Here is a 23025-nt window from a genome sequence, read left to right as displayed (position 1 = left end):
ATCATACGCACAAATGCGCCAGCTTCTTTTTAAACTATCTTTTTACTAGTTGATGATGTCTTATCACACGCGAGTTCCGTTCAGCATTCTTACTGTTTTCTAGTCAGGGTATATTAGTGTTTCATTTAATTCTGGGTTTGAATGTGTTAGTACCTGTACTTTTTTTTTCCTAGTTGCTTTACGTCGCACCGACACAGATAGGTCTTATGGCGACGATGGGTCAGGAAAGGGCTAGGAGTGTGAAGGAAGCGGCCGTGGCCTTAATTAAGGTACAGCCTGGTGTGAAAATGGGAAACCACGGAAAACCATTTTCAGGGCTGCCGACAGTGGGGTTCGAACCTACTATCTCCCGAATACTGGATACTGGCCGCACTTAAACGACTGCAGCTATCGAGCTCGGTAGTACCTGTACTGAACCATTACTTTTAGCAGACTGATAATTATAAATACGTAGCTTTAGATTATAATTTCTTGTAATGTAATGGATGTGTGACCGACAGGTGACATCGTCACTACCTCTTACCAAGGTGGCTGTGCTTCAATTCATAGTGAATGTATGCAGGGTATTTGATACACAAATATCATAGTTCATGGTTTGGATTCCACTGCAGGCTCCATGGCTACGATAATGATATCAACCGTTAAGTACACGCTAGCCTTTCATCCGTTGACCTCAACGGTATTTCCTTTCTGTTCATAGACCAGTTTCTTTTACTGTACCGAGCTCGATAGCTGCAGTCGCTTAAGTGCGGCCAGTATCCAGTATTCGGGGGATAGTAGGTTTGAACCCCACTGTCGGCAGCCCTGAAGATGCTTTTCCGTGGTTTCCCATTTTCACACGAGGCAAACGCTGGGGCTGTACCTTAATTAAGGCCACGGCCGCTTCCTCCCCAGTCCTAGCGCTTTCCTGTCCCATCGTCGCCATAAGACATATCTGTGTCGGTGGTGCCAATAGCTTTTACTGTAATCGTACCCTTTGGTAACTACCTCCTTAACCTCATATACTTAATGAATATGATTGACGGACATAAGCTCTTCAAATACGTTGGTGATATTAAAGACCCTATAGTACCCTAATATATATGATTATTTTCCTGCATTATATAAATTAGACTCTACAAAATATGGAAAGATGGACATTATCTGTCTGTGCCAACATTTGACAGCATGAAGCTGTTAGACATTTAGTACATAAGAAATATGCAAAACAAATTGAACAATAACATGTTATGTATATTATATCGACGTAGTAATCCGAGATTGGTTCTGGATGAAATTAATAGTACACCTTCTACCGTGTTATTAATCGTTGTATAACTTACTTCTTACAACTAATTTATCTCACTACATTGTTATACTCGAAATACTTACTTCTTCGTATTTGTTTACAAAATAATCATTCTCAAAGCTAAGATTTTGGTGGGGTTATTCTGACAGCTAGATAATTTCCGTTCACTGTTAACGAAACAATTTAAATACTGCCATGGTATGTCTGGTAGAGTACAAATCATTTGGCTTGAATTTTGTATACCTACATATATGAGGTTTAAATGTTGGGTTCCAAACTACTTTTTATCCGGGGAGATAATAAGGAACCCTGCACAAAGATGTTCTTTGTTATATTCCATTATATTTTGAGCATATACACTGGTGGAACAAAATATCCCAACACCGTGAAATAAGGGCTGTAGAAAACGGTAATTTTGGCAATGTATTTGTCGAGGTAACATCGAAAGCCATCGAAAATCTCTTATGCTGGACCATAAATAACCGGTGTAATCGCCTGACTGTTGAATGCAGGGATGCAAACGTGCATGCATTGTGTCGTACAGGTGCCAGATGTCAGCTTGTGGGATGGAGTTCCATGGCTGTTGCACTTGGTCGGTCAATACAGGGACGGTTAATGCCTGTTGTGGATGAAGCTGGCGTTGTCGTCCAATGATGTACCACACGTGCTCGGCTGGGGACAGATCGGGGGATCGAGCAGGCCAAGGCAATACGTCGACGCTCTGTAGAGCATGTTGGGTTACAACAGCGACATGGGGGCATGCATTATCCTGTTGGAAAACACCCACGGGAATGCTCCTCATGAATGGCCGCACAACAGGTCGAATCACCAGACGTACGCACACATCTGCAGTCAGGGTGCGTGGGATAACCACGAGAGTGTTCCTGTTGTCATAGGAAATTTCTCCCCAGACAATAACCCCCCGGTGTAGGTCCAGTATGTCGACGCCGCAGACAGGTGGAGTACAGGCGCTCAATTGGCCTCCTTCTAACCAACACACGACCATCACTGGCACCAAGGCAGAACCGGCTTTCAACGGAGAAAACAAAGGACCTCCACTCCATCCTCCAATGAGGTCTCGCTTGACACCACTGAAGTCGCAGACGGCGGTGGTTTGGAGTAAGTGGAATGCACGTCGCAGGGCGTCTGGCTCGGAACTGTCCTTCAAGTAACCGATTTCGAAAAGTTCATTTCGTCACTGTGGTATAACTGCCGATAGAATTGTAGCTACAGACGCAGTCCGCTGCGACACAGCCATATGCTGAACACGGCGGTCCTCACTCTCGGTGGTGCCACGGGGACGTCCGGAACCCGGTCTTCTTGAGAGCGTACCTTCTCGTGACCACTGCTGCCAGCACACATGCACAGTGGAGACATTCCGGCCAAGTCGTTCTGCAATAGCGCGGAAGGAAAATCCAACTTCACGTACCCCTATTATACGGCCTTTTTCAACCGCAGGGAGGTGTTGATACTGGCCTCTTCGTCGCCGTAAAGGCATTCTTGACGGACTCACAGTCACGCCGTCCAATCTCACAGGTAACTAACGATCTCGCACATTACCGTTGCCGAGGAACACAGCTACCCGTTTACCGCTGAAAAGATGGCCCCACTGTATTCACGGTTTGGCTGCTAGATGTCAGGTTTCTGTCCTGTTCTAGGCGGACTTTAACATTGTGATGTGCGGAGTAATTGTGATGCTGTGTTGATCTTGTGCAATTTATTGTGAGTATTTTTTCTATCGGTGAAATTTGAAAAAATATAGTTCAATTATAGTGTGCATAGTTCAATTGAAATGAAGGTTTAATAATTTAAATTGCTTTAAACACTATTTAACCATGGCATAAAACAGTAAAATTAAAAATAAACTCGAATATGCCCAGGATAGTTGAATTTGGAAAAAGAGCACCCAACAACGTCAGTTCAATCACTCAATCACTACTGATCTGCATTTAGTGCAGTCACCCAGGTGGCAGATTCCCTATCTGTTGTTTTCCTAGCCTTTTCTTAAATAATTGCAAAGTAATTGGAAATTAATTGATCATCTCCCTTTGTAACTTATTCCAATACCTAACCCCCATGCCCCAATTTGTCCTCTTGAATTCCAGCTTTATCTTCATATTGTGATCTTTCCTACTTTTAAAGACATCACTCAAATATTTTCGTCTACTGATGTCATTCCACGCCCTCTCTCCACTGACAGCTCAGAACATACCACTTAGTCGAGCAGCTCGTCTCCTTTCTCCCAAGTCTTCCCAGCCCAAACTTTGCAACATTGGGGCCGATGACCTTCGATGTTAGGCCCCTTAAAACAACAAGCATCAAGCTTTGAAACATTTTTGTAACGCTACTCTTTTGTCGGAAATCACCCAGAACAAATCGAGCTGCTTTACTTTGGATATTTTCTAGTTCTTGAATCAAGTCATCCTTGTGAGGGTCCCATAAACTGAAACCATACTCTAGTTGGGGTCCTACCAGAGACTTACATGCCCTCTCCTTTATATCCTTACTACAACCCCTAAATACCCCCATAACCAAGTAAAGAGATCTGTACCCTTTATTATAAACCATATTTATATGTGAATAAATGCTGGAGTGGACTGTATCCATAGATTGCTGGTTCATATCCGGCCCGGAGGACCAAAACTTTATGTTGCGGTAGACGAAACAACATACTAGATGCACATACAAGCTCATATTTCGATAGGCGCAAATACTATGTTAATATGTAGGACCAGACTGCCCTGCACGGACAGACACGAACACATCACTCACTGACATGATTCAAGGCATTTATTCTATGCGAATAAATGAATAAACAGTACATGTGTATACCAAATTACAAGTGAAGACTTGAAGGTACAAAAGCACATCCACTACTGCTAGTAGCCAGAATTAATTATCCACTCGAACACATTGACATTAGTTTCGAGAAAATTAAATTTGGCTTGATGTATGATATGTTCTCTTAATTACAGTCATCATATTACCAGAAAGGAGATCGCCCGCTCATTTCTCCTGAAGAATTTAAAACATCGTTACAAGAATAGGAATATTTCTACATAATTACCATTAGCGTGTTCTGCTACATATCTCAGCCTCGTGTCGGTATATTTATTGGCATATAAAAGAACTCCTGCAGGACAAAATTCCGGCACCACGGCGTCTCTGAAAACCTTCAAAAGTAGTCAGTTGGACGTAAAAATAATAACATTAATTTGATAAGAACACAGGCGCGAAGAATGGTAGCCTAACTCTCCATCCGCTTTCACCTAGTCAGAGACAGACAAACTAAAACATCACTCCATGCAATAGGCCACTTTGTCGTTCAATGAGATCTATATCATTAATTCTGTGAATGATACAAAAGTCACATTGTATGAGAACTTGAGTGATGCGTGCAAACAATTCTGGAGACGAAAATTTAAAGATTTTTTTTTTCAATTAGGCAAACATGCCTTTCCAAGTTTAGTAATTGGATTACTAATAGTGATCAATATTTACCATGTATTATCTGGTTAATTTAAATATTTTCTACTTATATATCTTTCGACATCCGAAGATGAAAGTATAATTTCAATTCCCCACACTGAAACTGTTGTTTCCATTTGAAGACATCGTTTCTTTTTTCAGGTCGCCCTGACCAAGTACACAACTGCTCCGTCGCCAACAGTTCCATGACATCCTTCTCTCTGCGCTGCTCCGAGGGTTTCAATGGTGGTCTACCTCAGTCCTTCTTCCTTGAGGTGCGAGAGAGTCACAGCCAGGTTCTGCAAGCCAACGTGACTTCCCAAGTGCCAAGATTCAGCGTAGCAGGACTGGAGCCAGGAGCACAGTACCAGGCCTGTGTATACTCGTTCAACATGAAGGGAAGGAGTGAGCCGGTGCCCGTGCAGGCAGCAACACTTCGCCTGCCTGAGAAACAGCACACACTGGACAAAGGTGACTTTATGAAACCAATGTACTTCCCCACAAAAAATCTCCATAAAATTATATTACAATATGAAACTTACTTTCCGGTGGCATGGCTTTCGTGTTTCACTCGTGTAAGATCTTAATACATTACCTTTCAGAAGAACAGAACAAATAGGTGTGTGCTACAGTACGCCTACACAAGCGATGCCTTCCATACCTACAGGAAAACATTGAACGACCGCAAATCCATCCCAAGGGAATAATACCTGAAAGAGGGGCATAGCGCTACCACAAGTAGATGCATTTATCTAACATGCAAAAGAACCACAGCAGGTGCAACTTAATACTCAGAAGAAAATGTGAAATACTATTCAGTACTGTTTTAAACAAAATTAGTAAAGACAACCAACACTAATCAGACCGCAAGGGATGTAAATAACATAAATATAATTAGAGAAATATTCAGTAAATGCTAGGAATAACGGATTAATTTAAGTTAGTCATGAAAAATATAATAATAATCATAATAATAATAATAATAATAATAATAATAGAAAAAACATGAAACTTAAGCGGTAACAGTAATTCAAAATGTTAGATCTGAGCGTAAATATAGTACTCGTACACTCATATGGTAAGCAATAAGTTTTGGAATTTAATCTTCTCAGTCTCATATTGGAACGGAAAACCTAATTTCACATCTACATCGTAAAGTTGAAAAGCCTCGCAGACCACCTTGTTTCTTACAACATAGATTTAAAAACTTACCTTCCTTAGTTTAGCCAAACAGCTTAACACATAGGTGATAATAACTTGTTTCTAAGTAATTTTCACATGGCTAAATAATTTGAATGAATTGTAGCTATTAACACAAGAAAGCAGCACTGTGTGAAATAACAGTTATGTTGGACAAGTGTTACATCTCAATCAAATCAATCAATACTGATCTGCATTTAGGGCAGTCGCCCAGGTGGCAGATTCCCTATCTGTTGCTTTCCTAGCCTTTTCCGAAATGATTTCAAAGAAATTGGAAATTTATTGAACATCTCCCTTGGTAAGTTATTCCAATCCCTAACTCCCCTTCCTATAAATGAATATTTTCCCCAGTTTGTCCTCTTGAATTCCAACTTTATCTTCATATTGTGATCTTTCCTACTTTTATAGACGCCATTCAAACCTATTCGTCTACTAATGTCATTCCACGCCATCTCTCCGCTGACAGCTCGGAACATACCACTTAGTCGAGCAGCTCTTCTTCTTTCTCTCAATTCTTCCCAACCCAAACATTGTAACATTTTTGTAACGCTACTCTCTTGTCGGAAATCACCCAGAACAAATCGAGCTGCTTTTCTTTGGATTTTTTCCAGTTCTTGAATCAGGTAATCCTGGTGAGGGTCCCATACACTGGAACCATACTCTAGTTGGGGTCTTACCAGAGACTTATATGCACTCTCCTTTACATCCTTACTACAACCCCTAAACACCCTCATAACCATGTGCAGAGATCGGTACCCTTTATTTACAATCCCATTTATGTGATTACCCCAGTGAAGATCTTTCCTTACATTAACACCTAGATACTTACAATGATCCCCAAAAGGAACTTTCACCCCATCAACGCAGTAATTAAAACTGAGAGGACTTTTCCTATTTGTGAAACTCACAACCTGACTTTTAGCCCCGTTTATCAACATACCATTGCCTGCTGTCAATCTCACAATATTTTCGAGGTCACGTTGCAGTTGCTCACAATCTTGTAACTTATTTATCACTCTATAGAGAATAACATCATCCGCAAAAAGCCTTACCTCCGATTCCACTCCTTTACTCATAGCATTTATATATATAAGAAAACGTAAAGGTCCGATAACACTGCCCTGAGGAACTCCCCTCTCAACTATTACAGGGTCAGACAAAGCTTCACCTACTCTAACTCTCTGAGATCATTTTCACACCAGGCAAATGCTGGGGTTGTACCTTAATTAAGGCCACGGCCGCTTCCTTCCAACTCCTAGGCCTTTCCAATCCCATCGTCGCCATAAGACCTATCTGTGTCGGTGCGACGTAAAGCCCCTAGAAAAAAAAGAAGTAATATAAATGTCGATGGAATGTATAATTAAAATGCCAGTCAAACAAATGATTACATGGAATATTTACAGATCCTAGAATTGAAATTATATTCAAGTCCTTCTTAAGGAGCAGTTCAAATAAAGTAAATTACCTTAATAGTGTCTCAGACTTCTCCCTCCTAAAGTATAACTGGCATGGAGGGAACTAAGGTATCTGATGTCACCATTTTTGAAGAAACGAATAGGAAAGCACTCTCCAATGGAAAGCTAAATTCAGTGTTGCTAGTAAATGTTTAATGACAAACAACGATTAGTTAAAATTAGTTTTACTTTATTGATACAATCAGAATTCACTACTCGATACGGCGTACAAACACGGAATAGTACATCAAGGAAATCAATGACCGCATCGCCATATTACGAGAGATGAAAGCTCGCCGTCACATCACAGAAGTCCATGTTGGTACGATTTCAAGGATCAATCTCGAATTATCATGTCCTCATTAGCAGCAATTAGCTTGAAGGTGGAAGCTGCAATGTTATCACAAAGCAACAGAAAAAGAAAAAAAAAGGGTTTACCCTTACAAGTTTCCAATTTATCCAGAGTCTGCATCAGAATTCTCTTTTCTACATGGAGGTTCAGTTGACCTATATCATATCTAGGGTATAATGTAAGCAACTATAATAATTACCAATACATGTAGTGCGATATCGGATACGATATCAATATAGTTAATATTTTAATGCTTTCAGGTTATTGTGGCTGTCAAATATATCTTCTCACATCTCCTACTTAAAGGCTGAAACAATTGCAAAATCCTATCCACTATCGTCCAAAGCATTGTAATTTCATGTACTTATTTATGTACACATATGTCCAACATCTTTCAAGACAGTCTTGTGAAATGAATGACACTAGTAATAATAAAACTGAGTTATTTAGACAATTTTGTATTGGGAAACGAAGTAAAGGAATTTCTGTTCTACTTCGTCCGGTCTTGGTTTTCAAGAGGGGTGCGGTATAATAATTTACTCAGATTCATTAAAAAACAACATTATTGCTTCAGAGCTGAAGAAACTGATCATTGCAATGAGATCATTTTAATATCGTAGGAGGAGGAAAATGGTGCTGGTGAAATTATGCTTGAGGAAGTGGAAAGGATAGTAAATAAACTCCACTGTCATAAGGCAGCAGGAATAGATGAAATTAGACCTGAAATGGTGAAGTATAGTGGGAAGGCAAGGATGAGATGGCTTCATAGAGTAGTAAAATTAGCGTGGAGTGTTGGTAAGGTACCTTCAGATTGGACAAAAGCAGTAATTGCACCTATCCCTATAAGCAAGGGAACAGGAAGGATTGCAACAACTATCGAGGTATACCAGGCAAAGTATTCACTGGCATCTTGGAAGGGAGGGTGCGATCAGTCGTTGAGAGGAAGTTGGATGAAAACCAGTGTGGTTTCAGACCACAGAGAGGCTGTCAGGATCAGATTTTCAGTATGCGCCAGGTAATTGAAAAATGCTACGAGAGGAATAGGCAGTTGTGTTTATGTTTCGTAGATCTAGAGAAAGCATATGACAGGGTACCGAGGGGAAAGGTGTTCACCATACTGAGGGACTATGGGATCAAGGTCAGATTATTAAAATCAATCAAAGGCATTTATGTGGACAATTGGGCTTCAGTGAGAATTGATGGTAGAATGAGTTCTTGGTTCAGGGTACTTACAGGAGTTAGACAAGGCTGTAATCTTTCACCTTTGCTGTTCGTAGTTTACATGGATCATCTGCTGAAAGGTATAAAATGGCAGGGAGGGATTCAGTTAGGTGGAAATGTAGTAAGCAGTTTGGCCTATGCTGACGACTTGGTCTTAATGGCAGACTGTGCCGAAAGCCTGCAGTCTAATATCTTGGAACTTGAAAATAGGTGCAATGAGTATGGTATGAAAACTAGCCTCTCGAAGACTAAACTGATGTCAGTAGGTAAGAAATTCAACAGAATTGAATGTCAGATTGGTTATACAAAGCTAGAACAGGTCGATAATTTCAAGTATTTAGGTTGTGTGTTCTCCCAGGATGGTAATATAGTAAGTGAGATTGAATCAAGGTGTCGTAAAGCTAATGCAGTGAGCTCGCAGTTGCGATCAGCAGTATTCTGTAAGAAGGAAGTCAGCTCCCAGATGAAACTATCTTTACATCGGTCTGTTTTCAGACCAACTTTGCTTTACGGGAGCGAAAGCTGGGTGGACTCAGGATATCTTATTCATAAGTTAGAAGTAACAGACATGAAAGTAGCAAGAATGATTATTGGTACAAACAGGTGGGAACAATGACAGGAGGTTACTCGGAATGAGGAGATAAAGGCTAATTTAGGAATGAACTCGATGGATGAAGCTGTACGCATAAACCGGCTTCGGTGGTGGGGTCATGTGAGGCGAATGGAGGAGGATAAGTTACCTAGGAGAATAATGGACTGTGTTATGGAGGGTAAGAGAAGTAGAGGGAGACCAAGACGACGATGGTTAGACTCGGTTTCTAACGATTTAAAGATACGAGGTATAGAACTAAATGAGGCCACAACACTAGTTGCAAATCGAGGATTGTGGCGACGTTTAGTAAATTCTCAGAGGCTTGCAGACTGAACGCTGAAAGGCATAACAGTCTATAATGATAATGTATGTATGCATGTATTATTCTAGTTCTAACCTCAAAACTGTTTTAAAATCTATCCTCATGCGTGTACACTGTAACTCACTCGAGAAGCTACACCATTTCGAAATCCCAGGCTTGAATTCCTGCGCTGACAATGATCGTGTGTAATGTTTCTTGACATTCACTACACTACCCCGTGAAAGTTCCAAGGTACATTTCTCAACTTAACCTCAAATTGCATACTCTTTCGCTGTATGAGGGATAAAAAGATTTTCAAACGCATCCCTTTTAGCACCACGTGCAGTACAATTTTAGAACTCATTTACCATGTACGAGCCAGTGTCATAGCCAATGTTATAGCCATTCCTTACTTAGGTTAATTGAATATCGTCGGAGTGATTAATAGATACACGAGTAATTTAGTATTGCCAGCCAGTGAGAAGTGAAATGATTTTATTATCTCGGTTCAAGTGAACTCTTCTTTATAATTGACTACTTGACAACTTTGGCTAAATATTGCGTTTATCAATTATTTAACATGAGTTTAAAAGATATAGAAACGCTTTCAGAAATGTCTGGGTAACAAACTCTTCAGGTTGAAGTAGAGAGCACTGTAAACTAACTGGTCTATGTTGGAAATCATTGGGATCCTCCCTATCTTAGACAATTACGTAAATCATTGAGATAACAAGTGAGAATATTAGAAATTAATTTGAAGCCCCAATCGAAGAAAGTCTTTAGACTGTTTTCATTAATTCATTTACTCATTCGTACTTCGTTATGGGAGGTTATGTTGAAAAAAATCGAAATTAATAACAGAAATGTGGTATATCATCGCAGTCGTTTGATGCCTATAGAATGCTACAAGAATCTATTTTAAAATTACCAAAGTAGACTTAACCAAGCATTCCATCAAGAAAAATTTCACCCCAAATCCTCAGCGGATTTCATAAAAAACATTAGGAGAGGATTGGATTCCTATAGTGCCCCATTATTCCTTGTAGTTACAGTGTTGCGCCATTATTAGAGTAAAATTTACGACACATTGATTCTAATGGTTGAGAATAATTTTCATTTAGATAAGACATGGCAAAAATGGCAATGGCCAAAATGTCTTACGTAATCGATAAAAACAAATGAAATACCGAAGTAATTCAGAATTATTGATCTCTACTACTACGGATGGTTCTTCTTTTGGTTTTGCCGGAGCAAGTGGGTAATAATTTTACAGCGGCCCATTTTGGCACAATTAATGAACTTGTCAGGAACAACATGGTCACGGAGAGCAATTGAAGTCAGTTGATGCGTTACACGCAAAAATACCTTTACCAAGCGTTCTACTTCTAAAATGTATTAACGAATTACTTATTCTACACGTTAACGCTCACAGGCATACCGAGCTCAGAACATACACTCATAGGACATGTTACACAATTACACAGTTCACGCTCCCTCTCTGCTCCTTCACACGAATGCTCACAGGCTCCGGTCATTAGCTCTACAATCTAACTTAGTCACACAGTTACTCTCGTTGCCACTGTCCCAGTCCACAGTTCGCAGCCGAGCACTACAGTCTCGCAGTTCAGGATGATGTTCGCTGCCCACACTCATATACAGTATGTACCTATTCTATTCGAACGGGCTGTTTGCTTTAGTACTTCAACGCACTGCCAGAAAATAATAAACTGAAAAGGATTTTATTCACTGAACATATATTCAACAAAGCCTTCTGTTTGCAATCATGTTAACAAAACATACAGCTTCTAATCAAGAAAAGCGCGCCCATAATCTTGTATCTTCCCTATTAGTACATGCAAATTGAACACTTGAAATAAACAAAAATATATAGGGTACCTGGAACCTGTTAGTATCTAGTGGAATATCCCCTAGCATTTATAACTGCCTGACATCGTCGCCGCATAGAATACACCAATTTCTTGCACATGTCGGGGCTGATTTTCTGCCATTCCTGAAGGATCACACTTTTAAGTTCCTCCTTCGTACGCACACGTTGCCTACGGAGATTCCTATTCAACGTAGCCCAAAGATGTTCGATGGGATTTAAATCCGGAGACTGGGGCGGTGTTCTAAGCTGCTTGGGAATGTTCCAGATCAAACATGTCTTATTAACATCAGCAGTGTGTTTTGTGTCATTATCATGCTGGAACATATAAACAGGTGGTATTCCCATTTTTTGGCACTCTGCTTCACGTTTTCCCTCAGGTTTGCATTATAGCCCTCCTTGTCCATTATTCCGTCAATGAAATGTAGGCTATGTTACCCACACCTCTGGCTGACATACAGCCCCAAAGCATTACAGACCTAACACCGTATTTTACAGTTAGAAGTGTATTGTAACAGTAAATGTGGTACTTCGGTAGAGATGAAAGGCAGGGCGTGTACCATTCGTTGAAGTGCATACAGAGGGAGAGGGTTTGTTTAAATAAATCTTTTTAAAAAAATTCCAGAGTTTATTAAGAAATTGAAAGTAATGTCACCTCTGTACAGCGGATACAGTAGAAAATGTTCCTCGTCCTATGGCTGGCGATGTCCTTGGATTCCGGCAGCTCCATTTTCCATATCAGCGAACCACCATTCGTCCCCCGATGGAAGTTCTAGAAAATCCATTCGATGTCTTGAAGATCCGTGCGACCTTCATGAATGGCGTTGAGGTAGTCCTTGTGAATGGTGAACATGAATGAACATCGTTAAGCCCTGGGGCGAGTTAATGTAAAGGCTGCTTCTGCACAGATGAGAGGAACGTTTATAAATGGTTTTAACAAAGTTCAAACACAAAATGTATCTTTATCACACGGTGAAATGTCACTCAATTTTGTCCCGTGTTAAGTGAAAGAATGCCACTAGACTCGAATAAGCATGTAAGTTAATACTCATAAAATAAAAGTCCACTCGAAACTTATCGTCGAGTTTAACAGAGTCACTTAAAGTTTGTGGCACTTGGTACAACGTAAAGTAATGCCGCATGACTTAGTTCTTTGAAGCACTGTTCAATATAATTCATTGAAAATAAAGATGTTCCACTCGTGAATTAGAACTCATTCACGTATTGAAAATAACATGAAATCAAAATACGAAATTAATCGAGTATTGACAGTCCTTGGTTCGACTGTTCGTAAACTGAATGTTCGCAGAATTGAAATGTGCTGTTTGTTAGAATTGAAATGCACTATTCACACATGCACAGTTCACAGTTCATGACCTAAAATATTGACACAGTTCATGGGATAGTAAATTAAATTTGGATTCAAACACAGTCTTATAACTCGAAGTATTTAGTACTCGGTAAGGAGCAATCAGTTCTAAGTCCTGTCCATAACATAAAACTTCAATTTCGAGCACTCGAAAACGTTTGCGAGTCTTAGACACTCGTATAGAGTAACAGTCAATAGATAAGGTCCAGATGATACACAATTCATCTCACGTCCTATCGGAGTAAAAAGTTGTCACAGTATAAAGAAATCTGCATAAGTCCATATTCAACACGATTAGGTTAAAGTCCACGGACTTGAAACTTAATAGCGGCTTCACGCTCGATCACGGTGCCCGCGAACCGACTGTGCGAACACTACAGTCTAGCGTGCACATAGATACTCCGGCCACACACTGGCATCACACTCTGGCAACATGCTGCAACACACTGCAGCGCACTGCAGCACACTCTAACATGCTGGAACACACACTGGTCTGCTGAGCGAAGCAGTACGTATTTATATCTGATCCGGGCCTCCACCCCTTGTTCCATAACTTTATCGTCCCAAGTCAGATTCACGTGAAATTGGGCAGGAACATAGCTAAGGGATGAAGTTATATGGTGATGTTGTTCAATTTGTTCAATTATTATCGTGGGAAAAGTTATTACCCGTCGAAACTCAAAGAACATTCTACATCAGTCTAGGCTCTGTAGTGCGGCGAGGCATGCTGTGACGTCACCCGCTCACTACGTCACACGCGCACAGCTGTTGCTCGCCGTCCAGTCAGTCCTTCGTAAGCGGCCCGGAGCGTAACACGTAAGTTTTCAAATTTCTATGACGGGGACTTAATTTGTACCGCCGTTACCGGTACAGTATTAGCCACATCATTGACCGTACCGAACTTTCTCCATATTCTGTGGATGCCATCTGACCCAAATAGGTTTATTTTTGTCTCATCAGACCAGATAACATCATTCCAGAATTCAGTCTCCTTATTTATGTGCTCCTTAGCGAATGCCAGTCTAAACTGTCTGTTTGTTCTACTTGCATACGGCCTTTTCCGAGGGATTCTTCCATAGTACCCATGCCGATACAGGATCCGACGGATGGTGGATTTGCTGATCTCTTTTCCAGTTCGTTCCTCTGTGAGTTGCCTCAATACTGGTGCACTTAATTTGGAATCTGGCTTTATCAGCCGAACAACAAACCGTTCTTCCCTTTCAGTTAAACACTTTCTCCTGGGTTTTCTTGGCGTGATGTTAATAGTGCCTTTGTGTTTAAATTTATCAACCACATATCGCACCGTATAATGTGTTCTATTGACCAGTTGCCCCATCTTTCGTAATGAAAATCCTTTAAGTGCCAGTTTAAGTATGGTGTTCTTAAGCTCCGTACTTAACTCTACACTCCCACCCATGTCCACCACAGATACACTAGGAAGGAGAGTAACGCACTTGATCAGTCGTATGCCGTCACTGAGACATTTCCGTGCATCACAGACAGACAGTGGGCATCATCTTGTCCATGTTTACGAATACAACTGGTACACCCATTCGTCGATGCTGGCATATTCATAGCAAATCTTCTTGCCTGTATGTAAATAAGTATAATTTTCACCAACGAATTATCATTGGCAAACCATGTTTTTACCCGCAAAGTACGTTTTATTTCAATTTTTCAATCGTCAATGTGAATATACGAAGCTTGATAAGAAATTGAAGCCTGTACAAATAACAGAGCCACATACTGTATCTCCGTTCACAGCCCCATGCCAAAATCCGATATTCTCTTCCACGCTGTACTGCACCCTTACTTACTGATTGTCAAAATCTGCCTCTGGCTCTTGTAAACGTAGACTCTTCTGTTCTCAGGGGTTTCCGGGTTCTCCAGTCATTTGTTGACATGGATCGGCCGGTGGCATGAGGAAATCTAATTATTACTTGAAACAAAATTCAAGAAGTGGATTAAAATGGATTTATTATAAAAACAATTAATACTGAGTTCAATAGATGTGAGGCCATAGAATAAAAAATATTGACATTAACGGAACAGCTGACAGAAACAGCTGACAGAAATTTGACCTAAATGTGGATAAAAAATGAAGACTTACGAAATTACTATCGAATTACAAGTAACGCCGTTGGTCGATTCACTTGGTCCGAGAAGATTTAGTTTCCGCAACCAGACTCCAAATTTTTTATTAACTAAGGGTTTAATAATTTCGTGTGGCTATTTCTAGCCGAGTGCAGCCCTTGTAAGGCAGACCCTCCTATGAGGGTGGGCGGCATCTGCCTTTTGTAGGTAATTGCGTGTAATTGTGGTAGAGCATAGTGTTATGTGTGGTGTGTGAGTTGCAGGGATGTTGGGGATAGCACAAACACCCAGCCCCCGGACTGCTGGAATTAACCAATTAAGGTTAAAATCCCCGACCCGGCCGGAAATCGAACCCGGGACCCTCTGAACCGAAGGCCAGTACGCTGACCATTCAGCCAACGAATCGGACAATAACTAAGGGTATCCACCACTTATAAAATATCACGTAGGACAACATCAGCCACCGAATGGACCCTTAATCGAACCGAAACAACCTCCGATTATATTTGGACCGATTTGTTATACACAAAAAGGAATATACTTCACAGGTTAACTTGCTCCTTGGCAAGGCATGGTGCTCCAAAATTCAATGTTATCAATTCCTGATCTCTCTGTAAAACTACATGATCGCAACATGTTGTGTCACAACGAGACACCCAGAAATAAACTCTAATAATTAATTATTTTAAATTATAAAGAATATTGTTCCATTCAACTGCAATATTTATAAAAAATAAATATCTTATAAACTTGAGTTTACATTTAAGGTAACACACAAATAACTTTCAGATTATGTTAGTTTATAATAGACTAATTTAAAATGAATAAAACAATAAGGACGGATATCCGAAAATTAATCCTGTCGCCTCACTGCATAATAATTAAATTAATTTAATCCGACCGTTTACAAACGGTACCAACAAAAAAACTGAAAAGAGTAAGGTCAATGGGCGGTGTCATAAACATCGCCAGGTTATCAATAGCTACTAACGCAAATTTATATTTAAAAAATGGTCTTCATCAAAAAGTGTAAAACAGAGTTCATTAAAATAACCATGACCACTACTGTAGTAGGAAACAAGGTGAAACACCTCACTCATATAAAATAAAAACTTATTGTTCAGTTCAGAAATCACAACCATCATCATGACCATTGGAGAAATGTGCTTCTCAAAAACTCAGTACCGTCATAAACAGAATTAAATTTTATCTTGAACATTTAACTTCAGTGATCAACACCAATAAAAAATCAGCTAACGCACTAACATTGCAGACTAAACTGATCGTGCAATGATTATCCACAAAATGTTAACTCTCACTGTAACAAATTAACCACTGGTCCTAGCAGACTGAGCTAACCATCTAATTGAACTCATAAAGGTCGCTAAAGCAACTAAGCACTCATCATTGCAGAGTGAACAGGATTGACTGAAAATCATCCATGAACAAAGTAACTACTGATCATTGCAGACCGAGTTGGCTATCTGCCTTGGATAATTATTAGCATTGAAAATAAACTGAACACTGATCATTGCAGACAAAACTGATCGTCTTATTTCGGTAAAAACTATCATCAATTTTAAACTAACTTTGTAAACTATTGACCTCTCCAGTGCTGGATGTTAATTCATTGCTATTCGTAAAATGAGATGATAAATCATTCTTGCGTCGTTATGTCTCTCAACCCTACATTATTCTAATTATTATTTACAGCAAATTAGCCCATGTGGTTGGCTATCAACTAACCGTCTTCAATAAACACGTGTGAGTCAAAGCAGCACTCTCTGTCACACGTAATGTCACGAACACTAACTAAATTATACAAAAATAAATCTCACAACGAACATAACGAATCCACGAAACCAAATGAGAATCGGACCAATTCGATAAATACCGAAATCCAAATATTTATTCCAATATCAACAAAAAAATGGTATCTCCCTCTCTTCGTCTCTTCTGTCCTCAATAAATGTCACAGCTTGAACATCCTTTAATCTTATTTAAAACCCAAGTGACAGTGCCACAATTACAGAGTGCCTAAAATGTAATATTAAACTTTCATGTCTATTTCCAACGAGCTTATGGAATAACATTTCATTTCAGAATCCCAGACTATTGGCTTCTCGTTTCCCTTGCTAAGTGAACCATTGACCTGAACACCTGTTCTTGCTGGCCTGTCTGCGGTGACATTAATACAATAAGAATCCACTTGAAACAAGCCATATTTCTCTCGTCCGCCTGATGGTGGAATCATTCTCCCAATAAATTTCGTGACATCTAAATACCTGAGATCGCCTAGTATTAGTTACAATATTCCCTCGAGCTACAAAACATTTTCGCTTGGAATTGGAACCACAGTATCACCCCTGGCATCCCACTATATATTTCAACTTCCCGGACTTCAAAATCATTTTGGGGAGGGGGGACTTTCTTATCCACGCTTCCTGTAATTAACACACAAATTCCACTCTACCTATTTTCTCATATATTATATTCCAGCGATTCACTTTCTTCACATTGACTCCACTGGCTTCAACATAACTAATCGACCTCAGATTCTCGAAAGGCCTCACACATATTACATTTAACATCATGGATTATTTCAAGTTCCTCGAACTTCTCACTGTCCCATAGAAAATATGGCACGACACTAATCCCTAATACAAAATTTACGTGATAAAAAGTTTAACTGATACTGATAAAAATAATTTTCCCAACACTCGAAGTACTTTTATATTATTTATTTCACCCAAACAATCTCAACAAATAAATTTTCTTACAAAAAATACGAACTATAGTCGATCTTTACCCGATGCCTTCACGAATACATTTACAACCCTTAACTGAAGATCTGAGGTTTTGACATCGGTCCGCGCACACGATATTTCTGCCAATAACCACACAAGCACCATCTTGCCACATAAAACGCTCAATTATTTAGCAAACAAACAAAAAACTCGATATCGGCCTGGAAATTCGACCATTTTTTATGAAACATAACGACGCAGAATACACTTAAATAACAAAATTCGTGTCACTAACCTTATTTTCTGTACGGTGGACGCCATCAGACGAGGCAGTTCGCCTGGGCTTATGACGCCTACCCCGTCATTTCACTGCACATGGACAACATATCACAAATATGCTCCTCTCACTTTATATCACACTAATAATTCACACTTGTATTTCACAACCTACGAATATATATTATTTTATTACAATATAGCCGGCCCCGTGGTGTAGGGATAGCGCGCCTGCCTCTTACCCGGAGGCCCCAGGTTCGATTCTCGGCCAGGTCAAGGATTTTTACCTGGACCCGAGGGCTGGTTCGAGGTCCATTCAGCCTACGTGATTAGAATTGAGGAGCTATCTGACGGTGAGATAACGGCCCCGGTCTAGAAACCCAAGAATAACGGCCGAGATGATTCGTCGTGCTGACCACACGACACCTCGTAATCTGCAGGCCTTCGGGCTGAGCAGCGGTCGCATCGTAGGCCAAGGCCCTTCAAGATCTGTAGTGCCATGGGGTTTTTATTACAATATAAACAAAATATTTTCTTCTGTGATGCAATTGTATGTGTCTATCACTTTTATTACGTTTTACTTAGCACTTCGCAACATATATTTAATTTTACACTTCTTAATATTCTTCCCTGTTACTTGAAAACAGATTGGGCTCTTAGTCTGCACCAAGGATTAATATCTTATGACTCAGAATTATCATAAAAACCAGACAGATAAGTTACCACTTTTAAATATTATTCTCTGTTACTTGAAAAAGACTGGGCTCTTAGCCTTTACCCAGGATTAGTATCACCACATTCATCAGCACTCGATATGCATTTTTTCGCTTTCGCACAATTATTATGGATCATAGGAGAATGCAGATCCTAACTCATAAACCGCCGGCAGTAAAATGAATGGCTACTGTTCTCAGGTCCCTTTATAAACTCAATTTTTGGCGCGAGGAGTGACGAAATTAATTGCGTAACATTTGCCAACTTTGTCGTCCGGTGTGTCTAATTTCTGCTATTAATATCTATAATGATGAGAAAAATTCAAGGATTACGAATTTTCTGATTTCATAATTTTAATTTGCTTCTAAACGTCAAAAATGCTGACGCGTGGGTTTGATAAATAATTTTCTCCCACTATAACGACATACTCGTGTGGCTTCGGACCTTCCCACGGCCTAAAACAATATTTCCATCTTTGGCGAGAAGATAATTTGTAACATGATAATTCCTTCCAATTTACTGAGCGTTCCACTATACCAATCCAAGTTTTAATTTACATGTGGATAATAATCGTATTTTAGAAAATAGTCACGGCTATACTCGAATTCGTCCGATATTCTCCCCTAGGATCTTATAAATCTCGATTCGTTTCCTGCCCAAAGAGATTATAATCCAACCTCAAAGCTCTTGTCTCGTGGATACGAAAAAATGAAGAAGAGAGAGGGTGCTCCTGAAGTAATGATGCTCCTTTCCCAACAACTTATCTCGCGGCTATAGTGGCTAGAATGTTTACGGGTCCCTTTTGATGACTTTGAATGATGAGTTCAGTTCCAAATTATGTGACGTTCTCTTACAACAGCTGGCCCAAGAGAAACACACAGGACGACAGGTTACAGAACGGGTCCTCAGATCGAAGACGGACACTCCACAGGCTACCCCACTCAGCTCAGGCTGTCACTCACACTCCGCCACTAACTGGCAACTCAACTGTCACGATGGCTCTCTACCGTTGACGGATGAAGCTCACAATGACCTCACCCGTACTGAACTCGTGACTATAGCACCTTCCGTTCTCTTTCGCTCACTGGCTTCCCTTTGAATTCACACACTGAAATGAACTCCGCACTTGTCCGCTGCCTCATACAATGAGGCCGTCCCTTCGAGATACATCGGCTTCTCGAAGCTCATGGAAGCCTCCAGATATGGGAAGCTGTCGGCCTGCGGCCTAAACCTTTCTGACCCCTCGGGGCACCGAACGACGCAGAGGCCAATTATGGCACTTGCGATGGTGTCTGACCAATACACGCCAGCCTTCGCTTACGAGGTTTGCTGTACTGCATGAGGCGAGGCCATAGCACGTCGACGTCACACGGGGCGTGGCCGCAGAAGATCACTCCCCCTCCAGGCCCGATCCACAAAATGGCGAACACACCACAATATAATATACTTTGATTTACAGTGTTTGATCGTATTTAATGCAATGAGTCACTTGAAGAGTTATTGTTGAACACAAAGTACAATGACAATGTTATTTATAACAATGGGATAGTGGAATGCTGTAGTTGGAGAGGGGAATAGGTATAGTAATTTAGGGATATCTCGACACGCTAAGCAAAAACCTGTAATTTTGATCATGCTTTATTTGTAAATTATTTCAATTATTTCCCAGGTGATTTTGTACACAGTTAGTTTATGTTTTCGATTATTTATGGGGAAAAATAACATTTCATAACATGTTAAATTATCAAATAAATAAAGGATGCAATAATGTCCACTTCTCCCGCACTTAGGGAGAACCTAACACTAGGTAGGACCTCCGAATAGTTATGCATCTATTGTACGCAATGGGTACATATAAACTGCTCATCGTTTCAATTTTCCACACACATCTCGTGGAACCATTTCCTGCATTCCCCACTACATCGGAGCCATGCCCCATTACGGTTGTCGTCACATACTGCGCAGTAATTCTCAGAGCAAAGAAAACTGCTTGAGAAACTAGCTTCCCCGTTGCGCACACCGAGTTCTCGTTGTTGTCCTTCGATTTGAAGGATTCTTTTCATTTTCGAGTTTCCTATTCTTTAAATTTTCCCGAAAATCCTGTGAAGTCACCGTGCGGATGGGGGGGGGGGGAAGCAACACATTCCTATTCATACAGCTGATGCCATATCAAGCACATCCGAATCTTTGCAGTGCGTTAAGTGTCCGTCGATTATGAACCGAATCCTGCCCTGAGGTTTGTAACGGTTTAGGTGATCAAGGAATGATGATTCGGACATTTTAACAATTGATTCACTGGGCATTCCTTTTGAGTGTGTCTTCGCCTTACCCCTTTCATTATAACAAAGGGTGGGATAGCATATTCAATAGCATTACCACACACCATTACTGTTGCCGTAGATCCCTTTTCTGCCGTGGTGTTGTGAAACAGGTTTTTCTTTCCTTTCTCACAGATAATCTTCCCTGCCTTAAATATGAGTTGAACACCAGTTTCATCGACATTGAAAATATTACCAGGCTCTTGAAAAACACAGTCATATCCAACCATTGCCTTTTGTTTTTTAAATATGCTTCTTAACACCATTCCTCTGAGTGAACCTAAAAGCCAGTTCTCGTAAGTCGGTCGCTGTTCGCCCAAACCCTTTAGAATCGAGATGAAAAAGATGGTTGACTGACTGGTCCTCCATAGCTTTGTCAATTGTTGCTCCTATCCACCTTCATATATCTTTGCTCGCAGCTATAGTCTCTTATACTTCTCCACTTCGTACCTTGTAGTTATCATACACAATGTTCTTTCATTAATCCCTTGGTTTGACTCCATCCCTTAGACCCAATGCACACAGAAGTTTTCTTTTGCTATTTGCTTTACGTCGCACCGACACCGATATATCTTACGGCTATGGGATACGAAAGGCCTAGGAATTGGAAGGAAGCGGACGTGGCCTTAATTACGGTACAGCCCCGGCATTTGCCTGGTGTGAAAATGGGAAACCACGTAAAACCATCTTCAGGGCTGCCGACAGTGTGGCACACAGAAGTGCCGACGGGTGGGGCGTAGCGCAGGTGGGTACACACTACAAAGAAAGAGCAGGCGAGAGGGGGTTTCTGGCGGAAGAATGGCCAGGTTTCCACGTGTCGTTGTTCAAGTTTATTAGAACAACGAAAGTGACGAGGGCCTTCTAGATATTGTTGTCTTATCAAACTTCGTCAGCCAGAGAAAATTTGGGGTTTACCTTTTGTGATTAAACGAAAGCAACAGTGGAAACTTTGACTTAATGGAAGAGCTAAAAATATAACTAGATAGGTTTTAAAATTACTACAGGATATCCTGCGAGTATTTTTACCGTGTTCAAGGCTTGATAAGGGATAGCCGCAAGAAAATGTTAGGCTATTTCACCATAGTGAATAAAGGAAGTGAACGTAAGGCACGCTACCTGAAATAGACTTCGTAAGCGAGGAAGAAGTGTCCTGGTGGAGAGGGCACGAGCACCTGTGCCTTATCACCTCAGCATGCTTTGGCCTATATTTTGATTACATTGAGGAGGTGGGACGATGACCAAGATGTTAGGCCCCTTTAAACAACAAGCATCATCATCATCATCATCATCATTGAGGAGGCGTGGAAATGTTGCACTTCACGTCTCGCCTGCAGCATGCCTCCGCCGTCTCCTCTTCTCAGTGCATTGGTCGTCAGAACAGTATACCTAACTTGTGCCTCGAGTTTCACACGACTTTAGTAATTAAGTACAGCTTCATTAAACGTTTTCGTTCCTAACTTATTATCTCCTCATTGTGAAGGTCCTACAAAACGGTTCCAATCATATTTTTCTACCATTAATCCACCTCGCTAGTTTGTGATAGTACATACAGTATATCACACCCTCGCACTGTATTCAGAAGAAAGAGATATTATTGTCATTAGTCGATTTATTATTATCATTATTTCAGTTGTATATTTTGTTCTGAATATTTTTTTTGCTAGGGGCTTTACGTCGCACCGACACAGATAGGTCTTATGGCGACGATGGGATAGGAAATGACAAGGAGTTTTAAGGAAGCGGCCG

At 40.5% G+C, this 23025-nt stretch overlaps 1 protein-coding gene across 1 annotated transcript in view; it reads left to right on the top strand.

Moving 5' to 3' along the window:
* side-VII (sidestep VII) overlaps window positions 1-23025 on the top strand; it is an 843150-nt gene that overhangs the window by 700521 nt on the left and 119604 nt on the right. The window contains exon 8 of the mRNA XM_067139977.2: window positions 4919-5227. Coding sequence (XP_066996078.2) covers window positions 4919-5227 — 309 coding nt within the window. The remainder of the gene's footprint in view (window positions 1-4918; window positions 5228-23025) is intronic.

Source organism: Anabrus simplex, chromosome 2, assembly GCF_040414725.1.
Source record: "Anabrus simplex isolate iqAnaSimp1 chromosome 2, ASM4041472v1, whole genome shotgun sequence".
NCBI classification, from domain to species: domain Eukaryota; kingdom Metazoa; phylum Arthropoda; class Insecta; order Orthoptera; family Tettigoniidae; genus Anabrus; species Anabrus simplex.
Note: the sequence above shows the minus strand (reverse complement) of the source record. Positions and strands in the feature narration are given on the sequence as shown.